Consider the following 19,653-nt stretch of genomic DNA (forward strand, 5'->3'; position numbering starts at 1 on the left):
AAATACCAAAAGAAGGCTCCAATATTTCTGGTAAATAAACCCTTCAAATTTCTCAAAAAAGAAAACTGCGATGATTCACAAAACAAGGCAAAAATAATAGTCAATATGATCAAAATTAATCTCATTATTTATGGTAGTTGGTTTTAAATATGACCTTACCTGTGTAGGGGGAACAAATATTTTTTGTAATGAAATAAGATTGCATCTGATGTATCGTCTTTGCTGGAAAAAAAAATTATAATTAAGCTCATCAGTTTTTATATCAAGTTCATGAGATTTTTATCAGAAAACATTCACTGTGAAAATAAAACTAGGTCAGGTTTTAATTAAAAGTTCACAATTTTTCCAGCTTCTGCACCAATTAAACAGATTTTATAGGAATTGCTCCCATTTCAAAGAACAAAGAGGGCAGAGATCAGATCAGGTGTGGGACATTTGAGTTTTATTGTTGTATCAAACAGCTGTACATCTATTTGCCTTTCTTGGCCTTGATCTTCCTCAGGTAGAACTCCAGCTCTTTGCCCTCCAGCAGATATCCGTCTGCCCTGCCGCACTGGCCGGGCCTGGAGGCGATGCAAGCTGCAGGAAAACAAGAAAAAACTAAACTGTTAGGAAGAACTAAAGCAAAAATCAGGTAATAGAAATATAAATATGGATTAAAAAATAAATTAAAGATATGTTAATTTACAGTTTTAAAGTTCTAAAAAATATATACTAAAGCAGTGTAACTTGAACAACGGAGCACTAGAGATAATTAGAACAAATAAAAATAAAGCTATGAGAATAAAGTAATACAAGGACAGTCATATTACAAAAAGTAGGATGTTACAAGAAGTCGTACGAGAATAAAATCATTACAAAAATAAAGTTATACAAGAAAAGTCGGAATATTACAAAGTCATAAAATAATAAAATCGGAAAATTACAAAAAGTTGTAATGCTACGAGACATTGTACGAGAATATTACAAAGTTGTACATTAATAAAATTATAAAATTACAAAAAGTTGTATTACTAGAATGTAAGGTAACATTACAAAGTCGTATCATGAGAAGTCGTACAAGAATACAGTCGCACAGAAATAAAGTGATATTACAACTTTATTACGTTGTACGAAGTAATACTACAAAAAGTTATAACAGAATACAACTTTTATACAAGTTGTATGAGAATAAAGTCGCAACATTACGAGTATAAAATTGTACAAGACATAATATTACGACTCTTAAGACTTCACTCTCAAAATATTACAACTTTATTGCAATAAAGTTGTATTACTTTATTAGTTTATCCTGGTAATGAAACTTTCTTCTTGTAACTTTATGACGAGAAATTAAGGTAAAGTTGTGATGTTACAACTTTCTTCCCGTAATATTATTTTTTTTTAGATTTTCATAATATAACCCTTAGACGCCATTGTGAATTTGCTTTAGAGAACATTAAACCCCGGAAAATTGTTTTTTTCTGACGGTTTTACCGACCAGTACTATCAATGTGACTCGCCTATATGCCAAACTAAAAGCAGAATTTCCAAAACAAAGAACATTTCTGACCAAACTATCAGTTTGAAGATGCACAAACATTGAGCACAACTTTAAGAGTGAGTTCTTTATTGAGATTTACAGAATTGTTCCCTTTTTAAAACTTTAATATCATGAAATTCTGTTTTCAGGCTCCTTGTTTAGCTTTTGTAGTGGATGAGGATGTTTGACCTACCCAGAAGTTTTCCCTGCAGGAACTGCTCCTCCAGGAGAGTGCTGATCTTGGCTGTCTTTTTACGCTCTTCGTACTTCTTCTGGATCTTTTTGGACCTTTTCTTGTTCAGGATCTCCTCCTCCTCAGGAGTCTGCAGCAGGACAGGAAACAACTTATTAGAATAAGAAATAATCTCTGTAAAAATGAACTCTGCTGATTGTTTTTGGTGCTGCTCTCTCGTCTTTCTCAGAGACTCTGATGTCACCACTTCCATTCAGTAGCAGAACTGGTCAAAGTTATCATCACGGAAAGACTTGATGGAGATTAAAAATACAAATATTATATAAAGCTGAGGTTTTAACAATCCTGATTATCGCTTGTAAACACCTCAAAATGTCATCTCTTAAAAATGTTTCCATTTCAAAAACTTTTCCAGATGCAAAGTTCAAAATTTCCCAGCAGTTTTAATTAAATCATGAAAACAGTATCAGATGAAGGACAGTTTCATTTTTTCCTGACCAATTCAGAGTTCTGTTCAAATGCTAGAAAAACAGACTGAGTTGTATTAAGAATAAATTCTTCAATTCACATTTTGTGAACATTTGCTTCAGTAGTTTGTTTGCAAAATTTAGACAAATGAGGGGCATAAATGAGCCACATATCTTTAACTAAAATGTGGATTCATCTTTGTCACGTTAAATTAAAATTTTTACTTGTTATTTGGATCGTTAATTTTACCACTCTCTCAACTGGAATGAAAGTATTAATAAATAATACTTTTGACTAGACGCAGTTACTGTGTGCAATTTAATGATGCAAATCACACTTCTTTATGGGACTTGAAAAAAATGAAAAAATAAATGAGAATTTTTGAGTTTGTGCAGCTGATTGCTTTGTTATGCAGTCAGACATACAGCTGGCTGAAAAGGTAGTAATAAATAGTTCTTATTGTCACTTTAATCATAATCACAACAGTACCACAAAATATTGTGATAAAACGTTAAGTCCAGATCTCCCAATCCTATCAAAATGTGAAGTTGGCATCAATTTGCATCTTACACGTTGAACACCATCTTTAAATATAGTTTAAAGGCATGAAATGTACCAGCTTGGCTCCCTTCTTGCGTCCCAGAGGAGTGGCGTAGTGCGCCTCATACCACTGTCTGAAGGGAAGGCTGTCGACCAGGACGATGCAGTTTTTCACCAGGGTCTTGGTTCTGACCAGCTCGTTGTTGGAGGCGTTGTAGACCACATCGATGATCCTGGTCTTGCGTGTGCAGCCTGAACACACAAAGCGAAGCAAAAATCAGACCAAGAAAATCTCACTCTTTGACATAAAAAACTAGTTTTATAGGACTTTGATTTTTTTCTCAGAGTCTTTGGTTTCACCACTTGCACTCAGCAGCAGAACTGACAAAGTTCTCATCATGGAAAGAGGAATTACAGGAAATTTAAAGAAACACTCACCCTCAGAGCCCCATGAAAAGTTTCCAACATCCAACCTCAGAGCACGGTACTTCTTGTTCCCACCACGGACCCTCACTGTGTGGATGCGGCGAGCTCCGAGCTGCAACGATTAAACGCTCCGTTAAAGCAAACATAATTTCTACAGCAGCAGCAAAACCAAATGTTTATCTCTTCAGCGTGTCAGTGTAACTATGACAAGTCCTACCATTGGTAAGCCCAAAGCTTTGAACCAAAACGGCTCAAACAGGAGCCTACCTAAGGGCAAGTTTTCATCTCTCACGCTGCTCCACATTTAACACAAAATTGTCTCTTCTCTTACCTTTGTGTTTGCAGGTGGACGACCGAGCTCATACTTCCTTTTCTTGTGGTATGGCTTGCGTTTACCGCCGGTCTTGCGGCGTTTGTGCCAGTTGTCCCTTGAGATACCTGGAAAAATGTTTACAAAAATGCGTCACATCACAGTTTCTACCACGATACTGATTGAAAATGATCTTATGCTTGAGTGATCAGTTCTCCAAGGTAAGGTTTGTCCGCATTCTGAATTTGGAATCCGCTTATAAGAGTTTCATCACGTCACTCAAGCAATTTCAGGTGAACTTAAGATACAGAAACATAAAAACACATTTTGATTCAAATTCTACTTCCTTGAGCACTTTAAGTCTTTGCTGTTAATTGAGACTGAACATATCACATAAAATATCTAAACGTGCATCAGCAAAAAATTTCTAACCAGTTAGCCACTAAATAAAAACAATAAAATGTGCATTATCTGCTTTTAAGATCATCATAAGCAGCATGACATGATCTCTGCCAGCGCGCTAGCTTATGCTAACAGCTTTCACTTCACTTTACAATGTTTACACATTTAAAGATCAACTTTCACGAACTAAATGAGCATCATAACTCACACTACCATCTAATAAAGTATGTAAACCAAATTTAGCAGCTCTCTAAACCGTTTACGAGACACACTGCAGCTGCAAGAGCTAGCTAGAAATGGGTGATGCGAGCAGCCATCTTGGAGCATTTCACACAGCTACTGAAAATTACATTATAAAACATCATCTATTGCATTTATGAATCAAAGTTCGAGCTAGAAACATTTTAAAATTATTAAGCAGCATTAAGGCGAACCATTTCGATAATATTCCACCGATAAAAAACGAGATGGACAAGGATTCGGTCTTCGAGCAATGCATGAAAACACGTACCCATTCTCAGGCGCCGGCTAGAAAGAGGAATCGCAAAGGCTCATGGGTAGGTTTGAAGCTTCGACCTCTCGCGATAATTTACGCACTTAGTCCCACGCGTTTAAACGCGGTTAAAAGGTTGTTAAAACGTATCAGTTAAACTATTTCGAAGTAAGCCACCGCACACTTTTACGGAAGAGAAATACGGCGACCGAGGGAAATAATTCTAGCTAATCTCAGATTTTTTAAAGATTTTAATTCAGACTTTCCCGACTTTTCAGAAGTCAGGCCTTTTCTGGCTGAAAAAAAGTCATTCTGACTTTTCTTTAAACTCATATTTAGTTTTTTTTTTTTTTAATTCAAACACTGTATTCCCAAGAGAAAATTAAATGTTATAACTTATATCATCCGAACATCTTCAAAAAGTTGTTGTGGCTGATGATGCTATGGGCAGGAAGAATCTCCAGTAGCAGTCAGTCCTGCAGCTGCTTTTGGAGGTACCGAGATCAAGAAGGAAGCTCTGAGGGGACAGGGCTTTCTCTGTCATGGGCCCCAAATTATGGAACAACTTGCCTTTGCAGGTCAGGGAGGCCCCTTCACTGTCCACTTTTAAAGCTCGTCTTAAAACCCATCTATTTTATTTGGCTTTCAACTCTAGCGGGATCTAGTTTTAAATTGGATGTTTTTGTTTTTAAATTGTAAGTTTTTATTTTATGCTTTTTATTTTTATGTTGTGTGTTGATGTACAGCACTTTGTATCAGCCGTGGTTGTTTTAAAGTGCTTTATAAATAAAGTTGGTATGGTATGGAATGGTAAATCTGAAAAGGCCTCTTGACTGAAGACTGTTGCTGTACTTCAGTCTCATGACTGTCACGACATACTAACAGCTAACACCATCAGTTGCTATCAAGCATTGCTAATCTCTACTCGTATATAAATCTCTGGTCATTTGTTCAGGGTGAAGAGTCTGGAATACGATCCTTGCCTATGGACATTATGATGGCTGTAAAACACGTGTGCCAAACAAGATGGCCGCCCAAGATTCACTGGATGATTCTGGACTATGAAAACCCATGGAGCGTATTCGTGAAAAGATTTTCCAAACATTAAATCTTCAAATATTAAATATTTGATTAATCGATCAACTTGATTTATCGCCCAGCCATACCTGAAAATATAATTGATAATCTACCATCTGTATTATGATTTGTGAAATTTAGGCTTTTACTCACAAAACTAAAGTTTCAGATATAAAATACCTACACAAACTGGATATAACCCATAATACCTAAACAAGTTTTAATCATGTTAACAAGTTTTAACTGCTTGGATGAGAAATGGTTTAAAACATTTTCAAAGAACTTTATTAAAACTATTATTATTTGAAGATAAGACATGTTAAACCAACATTAATGAGTCAGGTTTGTGTTTTCTCATAGTTGTTTAATATATACAGCTATTACTGTTAACTGGCAGTTGTACAGATGTGGTTATAAACATGGCGGTGTGCATGTTTCCGCATAGTGAGCAGCATTCAGTGAGGCGGCGCAGAGAGGTCACTCTTCCCAGGGGCTCATGTCGGTGTCGATGGCCACACAGTTGTACGCAGCGTAGCGCAGCTTTTCCTCACAGACCTTGGCACTGAAGAAGAGAGCAGGGAGAGTTTTAGTGTTCAGCCATTTTGTATTTACAGTTCAGGCGAGAAATCAGCACAAAAACAGTCATCATAGCCCCATGACCAAATCCTGCAACTAACAATTATTTTTGTAATGGCTGCTTATTTGTTGAAGTTAAAGCCACAATAACGTTCAAAGAAGTCCGTTTCTTCTTGTTTATGTTCAAGTGCTTCCACTAGATGGCGCTTTTACACAAAAACATACTAAAAGAAGATCTTTCTGAGGAAATATCTAAATGTACATCCAATAATTAGAGATAATAATAAAAGAAATATCTTTGGCTTTAATAATTATATAAATCTATTATTCTGATGATTAATTTTTTCAGTTAATCACATAGACAAAATTTGTTTTTGGCAAGAAAATAAAAATTTTATTGCCAAAAATGCAACAACATAGCATTATTTTAATCATTTGTAGCAGCAAAATAATACTTATAAGTTCAATATGTGAAAAGCTCAGTTCTTTCTGTATAGCGTATGGATGGTCTGTTGACTATGTTTTGGATTAACCAATTAAAGCAAAAGGTGCTTAGTATGATTTTTTTTATATACAGAATTTGGACCAGGTGAAGCAAAAGGTGTTAAAAACTTGTCAACTTGTAAAAATGAAGCTCTGGTATGACCCTTAACCTGGTCATACCTTGGATAGTTGGGTAGATACAAGGTGCTGGAACACGTGGACGACTGTGGAAGTGCGTCAGTCGTGTCCGATCTGAATTTGAAAACAAAAACAAGCTGGGATTATTCTGTTTTTCCACCATTGCTAAGAAATAACTCCTAAACATAGCAGTCGTGCTCACCCTAGTTTGTCAGGGAAGACATAGATTGGTGCAGGAAGACGACTTCTACCCGTCACAAACCTCAGAAACCTGCTGCGATCCTCTAGAAATTAAAAAAGCAATGTGTTTAATTCATTTCTGTCTTGTTAAACTCTAAAGAATTATCTTCATGTTTCATATATAAGCAGGAAACGTTACAGGGAACAAACCATTGGTGAAGTTTGTCAGTGCCTCCCATAGGTACTGCACTCTGACGTCACTTTGCTCCAGGTCTTCGTAGCGCGCTGGTTGATAAATAAAAAACATTATTTTCATCATGTTAATGAAATGTTGAGTTTTGCTACTGAAACATCCCTGATCTGTGCAGGTTTTGACGCTTTTTACATGCAAAACATTTATTGTTCAAGTAGAACAATAAATGTATAAACAAGTGCCAATAGAATAAGTCAATCTATGCTTTTCATCTCAAAATATCTATTTATTAAAAAACAAAACACTCCATTTATGTAAGTATACAGAGACATCATGGATGTACGGTATATTTCTCTGCCTCTCAACACTCCTGAAGGTTACGCCTGTCATGATGACAAACTTGGCTGGATGATAAATTGTCCCAGATGTTATGATAAATGATAATATTGTTGATTTATTACTTGTTACGGCAGGCCTACCTGAAGTTGCTGTATCATTTTATAAATTTCAGTTTAAAGGCTTAATAATAATGTTATTATTAATGGTGAGTGAAACGTACTGAGCCGTTTCAGGGCTTCCACTGTGATCTCCGGGTCTCCACACACTTTCTTCTCCACTTCCTGCCATGTGAGCAGGTCCAGTACGGCCTGTGGAACCACCTTCAGCAGCCCTGCCTGCATGGCTGCAATCTGCAGCAAACAGAGAAAAACAGAAATCAATAATGAAACAAAGGAAACAATGAGCAATAATAAAGTAAGAGGAGTTTGTCTCCAACCTGCTGCCTGCTCTCCTCCAGCCGAACTTTCTGCACTAGGCGGATGAACTCCTTGCGGTCTTCGTATCGAACCGGCACGTTGCTGCCACCCGGGATCAGGTCCATCATGTGGCCGTCGGTCAGCGGCGTCGTGTAGACCAGCTCCTCCCCGAACCTGAACTCAAACGTCTCCTTGTCCATGTTCTCCATGGCTTCCAGCAAGTTCACCTGATCGCAGATTTAAGCCAAAGTTACAGCACCCAACAAATTATCTGCAAAATTTACAGTCAGGCATGGGAAAGCAAATCTGCACTGCTTAGATGTCTCACCAGAACCGAGTCGACTGCTGGGAAGTCTTTTGTCCAGCTGACCGTCTCCCCTGTCAGCTGCTTCCACACCAGACCAGGCAGAGCCAGAACCTGCAGCAGGAATTTGGGATTTTAAATTAAAATATGGTCCAAAGTAGGGCTGCAAGACATCATTTGAATCGATTAATTACATTTTTGGTTTCTCAAGATTTAGTCTTTGGAAAATCTGGATTTGCAGTCCTTGGGTTTCCATAGTTTCAAGGCAGCCATCTTGTTTGACATGCGTGCTGTAAGCTTCTATTTATTTGGACTTTGAATTCAGGTCAACTCTACGACTGAACTTTAGAGTCAGGCAACTATTTTTAAATCCGAGAGTAAACTCATAGTATTACCAACAATAGTGCAGGGCATTCTGGGTAAATACAACCAAAGTAAACATGCAAGCCTAGTGCCAATTGGAGAAACGGATCATGGTCTTTTTCCCAACGACAAGAGAAATCCTACAACTCTACTCCATTTTTGTTTACATTTTGTGAAGAAAATGTAAACAAAAACGTCTCTCCTGGTAGAGAGGAAGGAGACAGTGGTTGATTTTTAGACCTTTGCCAAGTTAGATGAGATCGGCTGCACATGTAAGAATCAACTGATCACCAATCTCCCAAAATTAAGAAAATTGGTGCAGATTTACCGATGGACCCAATATCCTACAATTGGATTGTAGGTTGACTCACCAGGAAGTCTTTCCCCCTGAGAGCTGCACCCATCAGCTGACCGATCCACTCGTATTTATGGAAGTCCTTACAGGACGGGTTGGGGACGTAGTAATCTCTGGCCTCAAAGTCTCCCTGATGGACAAAAGACGGTTTCAGAAAGGCGAGGCTCACTGACGTTTGGCAGCAGTAATGAGGTCGGATCTGCTACCTGGTTGGACGTCCGGGTGAAGAACGGCAGAGGCATGGGACACTCGGCAGAGCTGGGGCAAAGCTCCTCCGACATGTCTGCCAGGCTGTCCCGAAAGCCTCCGCCCTGGTCGATGATTCCCTCGGCGATGAACTTACATTCCCACCACTGATCGTAGCGAGCCGGCCATCTGATGAGGCGAAAAGAACATCTTGGTTTGTGATCAAACTTTACTTTGACTTCAGAGTAGAGTTGCTAACAAATGATCATAATATATATATTTTTAAATATCTCGATAATGATAGCAAACACGATATTCCACATTTTCTGCTTTTTAATATTTGATGCGGCCAAACAAATATGCAACTAGGGTTGTCACAATAATCAATTAATCACATTACAAATTAAAACAAAACACAATAAATTCTCATTTCTATCGTTTTCTTTTCTTTTCTCTCTTTCTACCAAAATATGGATGACAAACTTCTACATTGGTCCTATTTTTGAAGGATAAATAATTTTATTTACAAAGACTTCATTATTCATTTTATTTGTCGTTTTGTTTATTTATTTTGGATATTTAGAATGTCTCCCAGTTCGAATGTTTAAATGTTAATTAGAATATAAAGTTTATTTATCTTTGAGAATGTGTTCTTGCATAATTATGCCATTATTACCATTTTGCTACTTGAAAATGGTCTCAAAACAATATAATCATTTATCACGATAACTTCTGGGACAGTTTATTGTCCAGCAAAATTAGTTTTTGTGACAAACCTATATGTCACCAGAATATAAAATATATTGATACAGAAATATTTACAAAAATCAGACAAAAAAATACAGAATTAATTTTTTTCACCATTATTACCGTATACGAGACAACATGAAGCACTCCTACTTGAGAGTAACACGAGGCCAAGAAGACGTACCTGTAATCTAAAGTCTTTTCGTGTTTGTCGGACGGCTTGAGACCTTCATACACCTTCAGGAGCAGAGAAAGCAAAGATGAAACCATGGCAACAACGTCTGACTGAGCCGAACCTCTGAGTTTAGAGACGGACCTGGCTGAACACGGCGTTCTTGCAGCTCGGGTCCAGAGACGGGTTGTCTCTGTGCTCCATGGCCAGGCGTCTGTTGATGTAGAGGCGAGGCATGAAGTTTGGCTTGCTGGTCTCTGAGTCCTTCAGGCACTGGATGATGAGGGCGGAGCGCCGCTTGGACAGCAGCAGGAACTGCTTTATGCTCTAGAGGGCGCCAGAGAACACACACAGAGATGAAAAAGCACAAAAAAGGAAAGAGAAAACATTTGTTTGACACATTTATTAAAAAAACATTAAAAAAACACCCAGTCGATATGTGGCAATGACTTAATGTTTTTTGATGTCTGGAAAATGAGACGTTTCAAAAACCTTCTGATTATTGAGTCACATTCCACTGCGCCGTTACCTAGCAACCACAACCAGCTCAGCCCATAACTTAGCAACCCCAGCCCATCACTTAGCAACTCAAGCCAGGCCAAGTCCCGTTACCTAGCAACCCATCCATCCATCCATCCATCCATTTTCTGTTCACCCTTGTCCCTAATGGGGTCGGGAGGTGCTGGTGTCTATCTCCAGCTACGTTCCGGGCGAGAGGCGGGGTACACCCTGGACAGGTCGCCAGTCTGTCGCAGGGCAACACAGAGACATACAGGACAAACAACCATGCACACACACACTCACACCTAGGGAGAATTTAGAGAAACCAATTGACCTGATAGTCATGTTTTTGGACTGTGGGAGGAAGCCGGAGTACCCGGAGAGAACCCACGCATGCACAGGGAGAACATGCAAACTCCATGCAGAAAGACCCCGGCCGGGAATCGAACCCAGGACCTTCTTGCTGCAAGGCAACAGTGCTACCAACTGCGCCACTGTGCCACCTAGCAACCCAAGTAGATTAATACTTCAAGCTAGAGACTAAAGTGAAATTAGACTTCTGCTGCATTTTAGGCAATAAAATGTTTTCTTATTGAAAAAAATACACTGAATTGTGTTTAATACCTACTTTTACTAGCTTAAGTCGCTACTACAGAACAAGACAATGTTTTTTTTTTCTTCTTCATTGGTACGTTAAAGTCTGCTGCTTAAACGTACATTTCCAGTTTCTGAGTTTCAATTTTGTTTCTTTCAGATTTAGGTTTTTAGATTAAAACTAGCAGCAGAAAAATAATTTGGACTCTTCTGCTGTTGATAATGGAGGAAGAAGCATTTTGAAAAGAGGAGCTTTATTCCCATTGATGGTGTTCTGAGTTTTGATCTCTTGGACTTTCTGTGTGCAGAAGAAGAGATCATGTTTACTAAACTTAAAAAATATATTCTAGGGGCGTGCCGTGGTGGGGTAGTGGTTAGCGCGACCCATATTTGGAGGCCTTGAGTTCTCGACACGGCCGTCGCGGGTTCGACTCCCGGACCCGACGACATTTGCTACATGTCTTCCCCGCTCTCATTCCCAGTTTCCTGTCAGCCCACTGTCACATAAGGGACACTAGAGCCCACAAAAAAGACCCCCTGGAGGGGTTAAAAAAAATATATATATATATATTCTAACTTATGTTTACATTATTATTTTTGGAAAAAAATCCAGTAAGTGATCCGTTTCTGACACAACCTGTTAAACTGTCTATTATTCCTATGTTTGCTTGTTGGGTTTATCAGAACCGGGTCTCACCACACGGTTTTGTTTTGGTTGCTTTTCACCACATAAACACCTATAACCTGACTCACTTTGATCTGGTTAAACGTTCCCAGGCTGTAGTCCCAGGCTGGCACCAGGTGTGGCAGCACATTGTCCATAAGGCTGATGAACCTGCAGCAGACCGAACATAAAACCAAACTGACGCGTCACGGACTGATCCAGCTGAAGAAAGCAGAACGGAAACCGCAGCGGTCTTACCTCTGGATCACCAGCGCTCTGCGGTACAGGATGTCGGGCGGCGTGCCCTGCAGGCGGGGGTAACGGACCAGATTGGAGGAGTGAAAAACATCGGCGTTCAGACCCAGATCCCTTTCACACGACGACTTGATCTTTAAACCCCGAATTCGGACGTCGATCCCCTCATCTGTGAAACAGTTGGAAAGCTTTATTTAGGTTCCACTAAAACAGATACTTTCTTCTTACCTCTAATGAAGAAAGAAATCATTTTAAAATTTGGTTTAAATTCTGGAAATCATTTTTATCATCATTATCTCCAAACTTTACAGCCAGATTTTAGGCCCAAATACACAAGTTACCTTTCAAACAGAACAGAGTTCATTTGGATTTAAAAGGAGTTCCGCAAGGCAAATTTTTTGGCCCATTTTTGTTTTCTATTTTTACTCATAACTCAGGACAAAAACGTCTATATTTATGCAGATGAAACCATCTTTAGACAGATATGTTGGGCATTTAGCTGGATGGCAGAAGCATTTAGAAAGGTTAAACTGGGTTTTCATCATCAAAATATGGCCAATTTTAACTTCACAGTCACCAAAAATCTCATTCAGGCTACATTTCTGAACATTACTGATTATGGTGTCACTTTATACGCATTCTGCTTCCTCTAAACTTCTCTTTTTAAACTCTGTATCACTGATTTTAACATGTCCTACAAAGTTATTCACAGAGTTCTTCATAAATACCTTTCTTGACTCTCGTTAAGTCTAAGAAGTAAACAGCAGTGGTTTATTTTCATATACACACATTTAATTACATAGTTGTATTTGATTTGAGTATGTTTCTAGGGGATTGTTGTGATTTACAATCTTTGAATTTGTTTATCTTTTTATATCTTCTCAATTTAACAGAACAATATTGTGAATAATCTTCATATTACTCTAAAGTCTTCTGTAATTGTCCAACTGCTGTTCTTAATTTGGACTTCTATGTGTCATGATGACTCCAACTTCTTTGATTTTCTTTATGTTTTTCTTCTTTAATGCCAAACTTTAATGTGTAACTTGGAAAACAACTGGTAATATCTGGGACTTTCTGGACAAATAAAGGTAAAAAACAAAAAAAAAGACTGACCTCTACATTCCTCGATTCGGACTTCAATAACAGGGAGATGAGAAGTCATGTCCTCCAGAACGCACACCTCTCCAATCAGATTGCTACAAGAAAAATGAGAACAGAACGCTATGAGATATATAAAACAAAAGACTTTCTGGTGTATTAATGGAGAAAGTCTTCACCGTCCCATAAATAAAACTCATAAAGCACCAATAATTCAGCCGTTATAATGCTAATTCATGCAGGTAAAGAAAGTTTATTGGTTGAAACTCACTCGTCTATGGTGACATCACTCAGCTTCTTCAAATTGTCTCCTTCTCCTCCATAAACCGTCACTCTCTTGGGCATGTAGTTGTCGTCCGTTGAGTCCACAGTTAATATCAGTTTACTGTTGGAAGAAAAAAGAAACAATAAACCCTTTGACAGAAAAAAGGATTCACTGCTTCTTGGGTTGTTGTTAAGGTTTAAGTTGTAGGAATCCATTAAAGCAAGAAACAAGTGACCTGAACCTACAGAGACACGTAAAGATAGTTACTAAGTCGGCCTTCTATCACCTGAAGAACATTTTCAGGACTGAAAATGACAAATTTTCAGCAAAATCTAGAGAAACTCCTCCACGCATTATCTTTAGTTGTATTAGTTTGCAATAGTGTATTTACATGTCTGCCTAAAAAGAAAAATCAGACTAATGCAGCACTAAAACCAGGAAACAATAGAAAAACACCCAAGTCCCAATACACTGACTGCCTGTAGTTCGGAGAATAGACGTTAAAATACTGTAGCTAGTTTATAAATCAACAAAATCAATTAAAGTCCTTTTGTTAATGTGTGACGACGCACTTGACAATCGTTGACTGTGTTTTACAACTTTGTATTTTTGTGTTTTTATGATACTGTGAATTGCCTCGTTGCTGAAATGTGCTGTAAATTTAAACTTGATTGATTGAACTTGATTAATGTATCACATTTTGTTAACGTATCAACAGGGCTTCTGGTTCTGGTCGGCTCTGTATCCCCAGAACCAAACATGGAGAAGTAGCATTCAGCTTCTATGCTCCACAAATCTGGAACAAACTTCCAGAAAACTGCAAAACAGCCGAAAAATTGGGACTAAAAATCCAGCTGCATACAATTGCCTTTATAATAACTGAAAAATAGATTAATTCCCATCTGAATTACAACTTTTCATTACTTCTCTTCATTCTGCTCCATAATTAAATGTTTTTTTCTGTTTGTTTATTGTGTTAGTTTAAAGGCAAATCCATTTGCCTTCGCAAATGGATTTGCAAAGGCAAATGGATTTGTAAAGGCATGTCTATTTTAATGCTCTGGTGAGAAGCTATTTCCCTTTGCTCAACAATGGACCTATCATAACTGAAACGTCGTCAGTTTTATTCAGGATTGCAACTTTTCATTACTTCTCCTTACTTTATGAGTCATATGATGTTTCTGTTAATTGTTTTATGTTTTTATTGTGCCTTGTTGCTGAAATGTGGTATACTAATAAACATTGTTGGTCCTCTGTATGCTGCAGATTGTGTGTTTGCATGTTTAATTATACTATCAAATTGTTCCTGAGTAAATGAGTAATTTGTTTGTTTGTTTTTTTCTTTTGAGGGGAAGGACTAAAAATGCAAAACTCCTGGTAGGAAACCAGACAGTGAAGCTTAATAACACAAACAGCTGCAGGAGTTCCTGGTACTTGCTGAGTCTTAGTTAAAGACATGCTGGAAAGTCAGTGACTATTCTTAAAAAAATAAATAAGATGCAGAAATATTATTTATTTTATATACAATTGGAATAAGAGTTTGAATGACTTTTAAAAGCAACTAAAACATGGATCTAGGTCACAATAACAAATTCTCCTGGACAGTAAATTGCCCCAGACGTTTTTGAGATAAATGATCAAATTGTTGTTTTGAGACCATTTTAAAATAATCTAATGGCATAGTAATGTAAATTATTACATTCTCAAAAATCAATAGACTTTAAAATATAATGAACATTTAACACTGGAACTGGAAGACATTTTAAAAATCCAAAACAAATAAACAAAACAACAGAAACCACAAATATAATTATGAAGTCTCTGTAAACAAAATTGTTTCTACAAAACACAGGGCTGGTTGAGACCAAAGAACCAGACTGAAGAATTTTATCATCCAGTTTTTGGTAGAAAGAGATAAAACTAAAAATTATGCAAATGGAAATTTTTGAGTTTGTTTTAATTTATCATGCATTTAATTGATTTATTGCAACAGGTCTACATGCATAAAATCAATAAGTTTAGGATTAAACATGAAAAAATATAAGAAAATGAACCAAAAATAAACTTTCTAAATGTTGTGAGTGAGCAGATACTGAGCTGCGCAGTATCAAATAGATCATCATCAGAATATCAGGAATTTATAACAACAGATATCAATATTGTGAGAATTCCTAATATTGCTCAGCCTTTGCTGAGGCCTTATGAAGACGCCACCAGCTGAGCTTCAAACATAAATAACCCGACAAACAGCAGATTCCTACTTGACCACAGTGCCTCTCTTCATGAGCAGGCGGATCCAGTGCTGCCCCTGCATGCCGTCGCTCTCCCAGTAGGTTTCGGTGTCGCCATCAGTCAGACAGGTCACCCCGCCGCTGGGATCCTCCTGTCGTTAAACATCAGTTTGATTCAGGCACAGCAGGAAAATGCAATCAGATTTTTTCCACTTATTCGACCTATGTTCAGATTTTTCCACCCAAATAAAAAATGTGATCTGTTCCGCTTGTATTTATGGAAGTAATCCGAATTGTTTTGAAAGCGTCTGCGATCTGAACAGTTACGTTACATTTTTATGTTCTGGTTCTGACTGCACACTCTAACAGACTTCTCTAAAGAAGAAGGCTCAATTGAAAACAATTGAATCAGATTTCTTTTTGGGTGAAGAGATCGGAGTTGAACCGTTCAGACTGCGGTGAAGAAGTCGCGTATGGGTTGGCATGTCACGATACATTTTGCTTGACGTTTAATTGTCCCAGAGATTATTGCGATAAACAATAATATTGTTAAATGAGACCATTCTCAGTTAACATTTTAAATAACTGAGAAAAACAAGAACCAGGCTGCAGTCTTTTCTCATTGAGTTTTTAGTAGAAATAGAAAAACAATGAATCATGCAAATAGAAATTATTGAGTTAGTTTTAAACGATCATAATTAATGGATTTACTGCGAGAGCCCTACGCTTTTGCCTGCTGTTTGAATGCAACCTAAATGAAGAAGCAATTAAACATCTGCGTGTCGCTCACCGAGCTTGAAGACACTTCGATGCCGGTGACGCACTGCTTCACGCTGCCCAGGTTCTCGTCCTCCTTTCCTATGTGGTCGTAGAAGTAGTGCACCAGATCCTCGTCGCATTCGTACGTCCAGGTGGGAGGAACATACCTGAAATGTGCAGGTAGCGTTTAAACTCATCACTCCGTTAACAGTCAGCAGTCACTTTACACGGCCGTGCTCACCTCAGCTTCTGGACAGCTACCGAGTCGCACTCCGCGATTTTGGGCTTGGAGCCGATGTAGAGTGCGTTCTCCACGTCCACCACCTGCTCCCACCTGTAGCAGGGTTTGTGGTCGTAGCCGAAGAGCTGCTGCTGCCGACTGATTGTCTCTGGCGACTCCACGGGAACCAGCCTGTCGCCTCCCTCCGTGTGCTTACACACCAGGATCCAGCCCTCCTCCAGGTCCTGGCCGGGCCGCAGCTCCTCCAGCTGCTCCTGGGAACCGAAGGCCGTCGTTGGGTCGTCAAAAACATCAGCAAAATATTTCTCTGACTATCATAACTTTGATATCATACAGAATGAAATTGCAAACACTTCCTTCTAAAATGTGCTGCACTGGTGCAGATTTGTCAAATAAATGTGTAATTCAGTGCATTTATGCCTGTGTTTAAAATAAGAAATGTCAATTCAGCACTGTTTTCGTGTATCGGATCAGTATTTACTGATACTAAACCTCAGATATCGGTATTGAAAGTGACTGAACAAATTAAAACTGTTGTTTTTACATGTCTGTCCAAGCTCGTGAAGCTATTGGTGTATTTAAATGTGCTGTGCTGGAGCAGAGTTATCAAATAAATTTGTAATTTATCTATATAGTTTATGTCTGTTCAGTTTTCTTTGAAAAAAATAAACATTTTACACCAATTTAACACTGTTTTCTGTATCAAATCGGTATTGGCCGATACTAAACCTCTGATATCTGCATTGGAAATGAAAAAAGTGGATCGGTGCATCTCTAATTGTGGGACAATAAAGGATATTTCTATTCTTTTTTTTAACTAATGAAGAGGGATGATGAGCTCACCTTGTTGATTTTGACCCAGAGACCCTGGCTGTTGCAGTACTCCTCCCCTGTGGTTCTGATGCAGGTCCCTTTCTTCGGCTCTACGCTGTACTTGCATGACTTCTTACTGTGTGGAACCTGATGAGGGCTTTCAAAGATAGCCAGGAGGGTCTTCCCCACCGTGGATCCTCCTGCAGCAGCACCAGCAGCAGCAGAGCAGCTGGAGGATGAATCCTTGCAGATTTTGTAGCAGACCTCTTTGGGAACATAACACAAACTCTCAGGGACCGGCTCACTCCTCCTGAAGCTCTCGATGCACCTGTTCAAGAAGCGGATCCTGCCCAGGAGGAGGTGAGGGTTGTTTCCCAGAGCCATGGCGGAGAGGATGAACAGAGGATCAACAGCCCGGCAGCAACAGGGGGAGGACAGCTGACATTACACCTCTGCCCTGCTGTGTTTTCCAGCCTGGATGCAGGGATGCTGCTGCAAACAACACAGAACATTCCGCCTCAAAACACGATTTACAAAACTCTCAAAAGTCAGACATTACCTAATTAGAGGGCGAAGTTCACTCACTCTGAATCAAGAGTCGCCTAATTTCTGGAGGTAAAAGTCACTGTGCTAATGCTAACATGGTAGGTGTGCTGTAATGACTGGGACTCTTTATCAACAAAAACTAATGAAAGATCCAGCTAAATATATAAAATACTAAATTAGACAAACGTCACACAGTTTAAGAACAAGCCCGGAAGCTGTCTTCAGGAACAATAAATGTCAACATACCTGCTGAGGAGAGTTTAGATGGAGAAAGTAGTCTATTCGAGTCTTGATTTCTCACAACGCGGAAGTGCAGAAAACATCCGTTTGGTGTCCCTTTCAAAACAAAAGCGCGAAACCGTTTAATTTTTAACGCTCCGTGTTGTTCAAAGTTGTGACTTAAAATAACCAGAGCTGGGTAGAGAAGACAAAACTTGTATTTAAGTAAAAGTAGCACAACTTAAATACACTGCTCAAAAAAAATAAAGGGAACACCTAAACAACACAATATAACTCCAAGTAAATCAAACTTCTGTGAAATCAAACTGTCCACTTAGGAAGCAACACTGATTGACAATCAATTTCACCTGCTGTTGTGCAAATGGAACTTTGTACAGAACAAAGTATTCAATGAGAATATTTCTTTCATTCAGATCTAGGATGTGTTATTTGAGTGTTCCCCTTATTTTTTTGAGCAGTATATATTTTTACTCAAGTAAATGTAAGAAGTAGCCATCCAAGAATTTACTCAAGAGTTAAAAAGTATCACTAAATGAGGCAAACAGACTTATAATATCTGATTATTTCGCAGATATGTCATCAGACATATATAGAGTTGTGTGTACCTTCTGGAATTTAAAGACTAAAATAAAGAAAAACAACAACAAATAAATAGCATAGTTACAAAATAAAAAATGCAGAAGGAAGAAATAGTTTTCCAAATTGATTTTTTTAATGTCAGACACTTGATTTGTTCATTCAGTGAAATTACTTGCAGTGGGTAGATTATATGGAAATTTTACTCAAGAAAAAATTAAAGTATGTTTAATAGTACTACCTTTAAAAGAACATTTTCCCCAAAAGTTACTGAAGACTGATAGAAAAGGGATCTCAAGGTCCAAACACTCTTCCGTATCTCATATTCATGAAAATAGCTAAATGTAACGTGTTCTCTGAAACTTCATTTTAGTAAAGTGAAATTTGGCCAAACATTATAAATAAGTTAATGTGATGCTCATAAATATTAGTAGCGACCGACTGACTTCTTTTGTTCACTATAAAATTTAACTTGGACAATCAAGTCAAGCCCAAACTGTATGTCAATGTAGATGTATTTATATTCTGCTTTACAACTCAGCCAAACAAAACAATTAAACAGTATAAACAGTAAAACAAGAAAAGAAAGTGGTTAAAAATCAATTTAATGTCACGTCAGGCAGGCACTGCCCGTCACCTAGCAACCCCCATGGCGCTCTATTCCCCCCCCCCCCCCCCCCCCCCCCCCCCGTCTCCTAGCAACCCAAGTGAAGCTCCGCCCACTTCACTGTGCCTCTGGTTTAATGTTATATAATCAACTTGTATGTTTGTGGTATGATTGCATATATTTCTCTGTACTTCATGTTTTCAAACACAAGATGTTCATATTTTTCTTTCAACAAAATTTTAATTTAATTCAGTTCAGTTTATTCAGCAGCAATTCAAAACGAATGTTTTTACAAACGTGTCAGTTCAATTCCAATCGATGCTAATTATCAAACAATGCTTTCGTTTCATTATTCAAATTAGTTTAAAGTTTTCCAT

The 19,653-nt window shown here is 38.2% G+C and overlaps 2 protein-coding genes and 3 non-coding genes across 6 annotated transcripts; all 5 read right to left on the reverse strand.

The window, feature by feature from the left end:
* Window positions 1–420: 420 nt before the first annotated feature.
* rps8a (ribosomal protein S8a) lies at window positions 421–17,010 on the reverse strand. Its single transcript, XM_028020084.1, has 7 exons — window positions 16,987–17,010; window positions 4,373–4,377; window positions 3,481–3,587; window positions 3,162–3,261; window positions 2,800–2,975; window positions 1,716–1,845; window positions 421–579 (listed from the first exon to the last, which is right to left on the reverse strand). Exons 2-7 carry the CDS (start codon window positions 4,374–4,376, stop codon window positions 470–472), a joined length of 627 nt encoding a protein of 208 aa, XP_027875885.1. The 5' UTR covers window position 4,377; window positions 16,987–17,010; the 3' UTR covers window positions 421–469.
* LOC114147254 (small nucleolar RNA SNORD38) lies at window positions 1,937–2,005 on the reverse strand. The gene has a single exon (XR_003596054.1). It is a non-coding gene; the product is annotated as a small nucleolar RNA SNORD38 (small nucleolar RNA).
* On the reverse strand, window positions 3,061–3,128 carry LOC114147255 (small nucleolar RNA SNORD38). The gene has a single exon (XR_003596055.1). It is a non-coding gene; the product is annotated as a small nucleolar RNA SNORD38 (small nucleolar RNA).
* Window positions 3,336–3,444, reverse strand: LOC114147256 (small nucleolar RNA SNORD46). Its single transcript, XR_003596056.1, has one exon. It is a non-coding gene; the product is annotated as a small nucleolar RNA SNORD46 (small nucleolar RNA).
* On the reverse strand, window positions 5,775–18,252 carry hectd3 (HECT domain containing 3). 2 transcript variants are annotated; one of them, XM_028020079.1, is made up of 20 exons: window positions 18,100–18,252; window positions 17,338–17,799; window positions 16,495–16,748; window positions 16,285–16,420; window positions 15,525–15,646; window positions 13,270–13,383; window positions 13,014–13,096; window positions 11,901–12,066; window positions 11,732–11,813; window positions 10,028–10,210; window positions 9,896–9,948; window positions 8,985–9,153; window positions 8,795–8,908; window positions 8,085–8,174; window positions 7,777–7,983; window positions 7,561–7,690; window positions 7,019–7,093; window positions 6,831–6,912; window positions 6,671–6,742; window positions 5,775–5,993 (listed from the first exon to the last, which is right to left on the reverse strand). In XM_028020079.1, exons 2-20 carry the CDS (start codon window positions 17,689–17,691, stop codon window positions 5,909–5,911), a joined length of 2,571 nt encoding a protein of 856 aa, XP_027875880.1. In that variant the 5' UTR covers window positions 17,692–17,799; window positions 18,100–18,252; the 3' UTR covers window positions 5,775–5,908. The 2 variants fall into 2 exon arrangements, with proteins under 2 accessions (XP_027875880.1, XP_027875881.1); XM_028020080.1 differs by having other exon boundaries at window positions 17,338–17,796; window positions 18,100–18,226.
* Window positions 18,253–19,653: the final 1,401 nt, after the last annotated feature.

The sequence above is a fragment of the Xiphophorus couchianus genome, chromosome 6, assembly GCF_001444195.1.
Source record: "Xiphophorus couchianus chromosome 6, X_couchianus-1.0, whole genome shotgun sequence".
Taxonomy (NCBI): Eukaryota; Metazoa; Chordata; class Actinopteri; order Cyprinodontiformes; family Poeciliidae; genus Xiphophorus; species Xiphophorus couchianus.

Bases quoted from the DNA above. Each gene is read 5' to 3' on its own strand.
- rps8a (XM_028020084.1), bottom strand. The intron at 2,976-3,161 runs GTGAGTGTTTCT...TTGTGTGTTCAG, and splicing joins CTTTTCATGGGGCTCTGAGG to GCTGCACACGCAAGACCAGG. The intron at 1,846-2,799 runs GTACATTTCATG...GTCCTGCTGCAG, and splicing joins GCAAGAAGGGAGCCAAGCTG to ACTCCTGAGGAGGAGGAGAT.
- hectd3 (XM_028020079.1), bottom strand. From the start codon at position 17,691: ATGGCTCTGGGAAACAACCCTCACCTCCTCCTGGGCAGGATCCGCTTC. The intron at 13,384-15,524 runs GTAGGAATCTGC...TTCTTCCAACAG, and splicing joins AAGAGAGGCACTGTGGTCAA to TAAACTGATATTAACTGTGG. The intron at 7,691-7,776 runs GTTGGAGACAAA...TGTTTGCTGCAG, and splicing joins TGGAGGAGAGCAGGCAGCAG to ATTGCAGCCATGCAGGCAGG.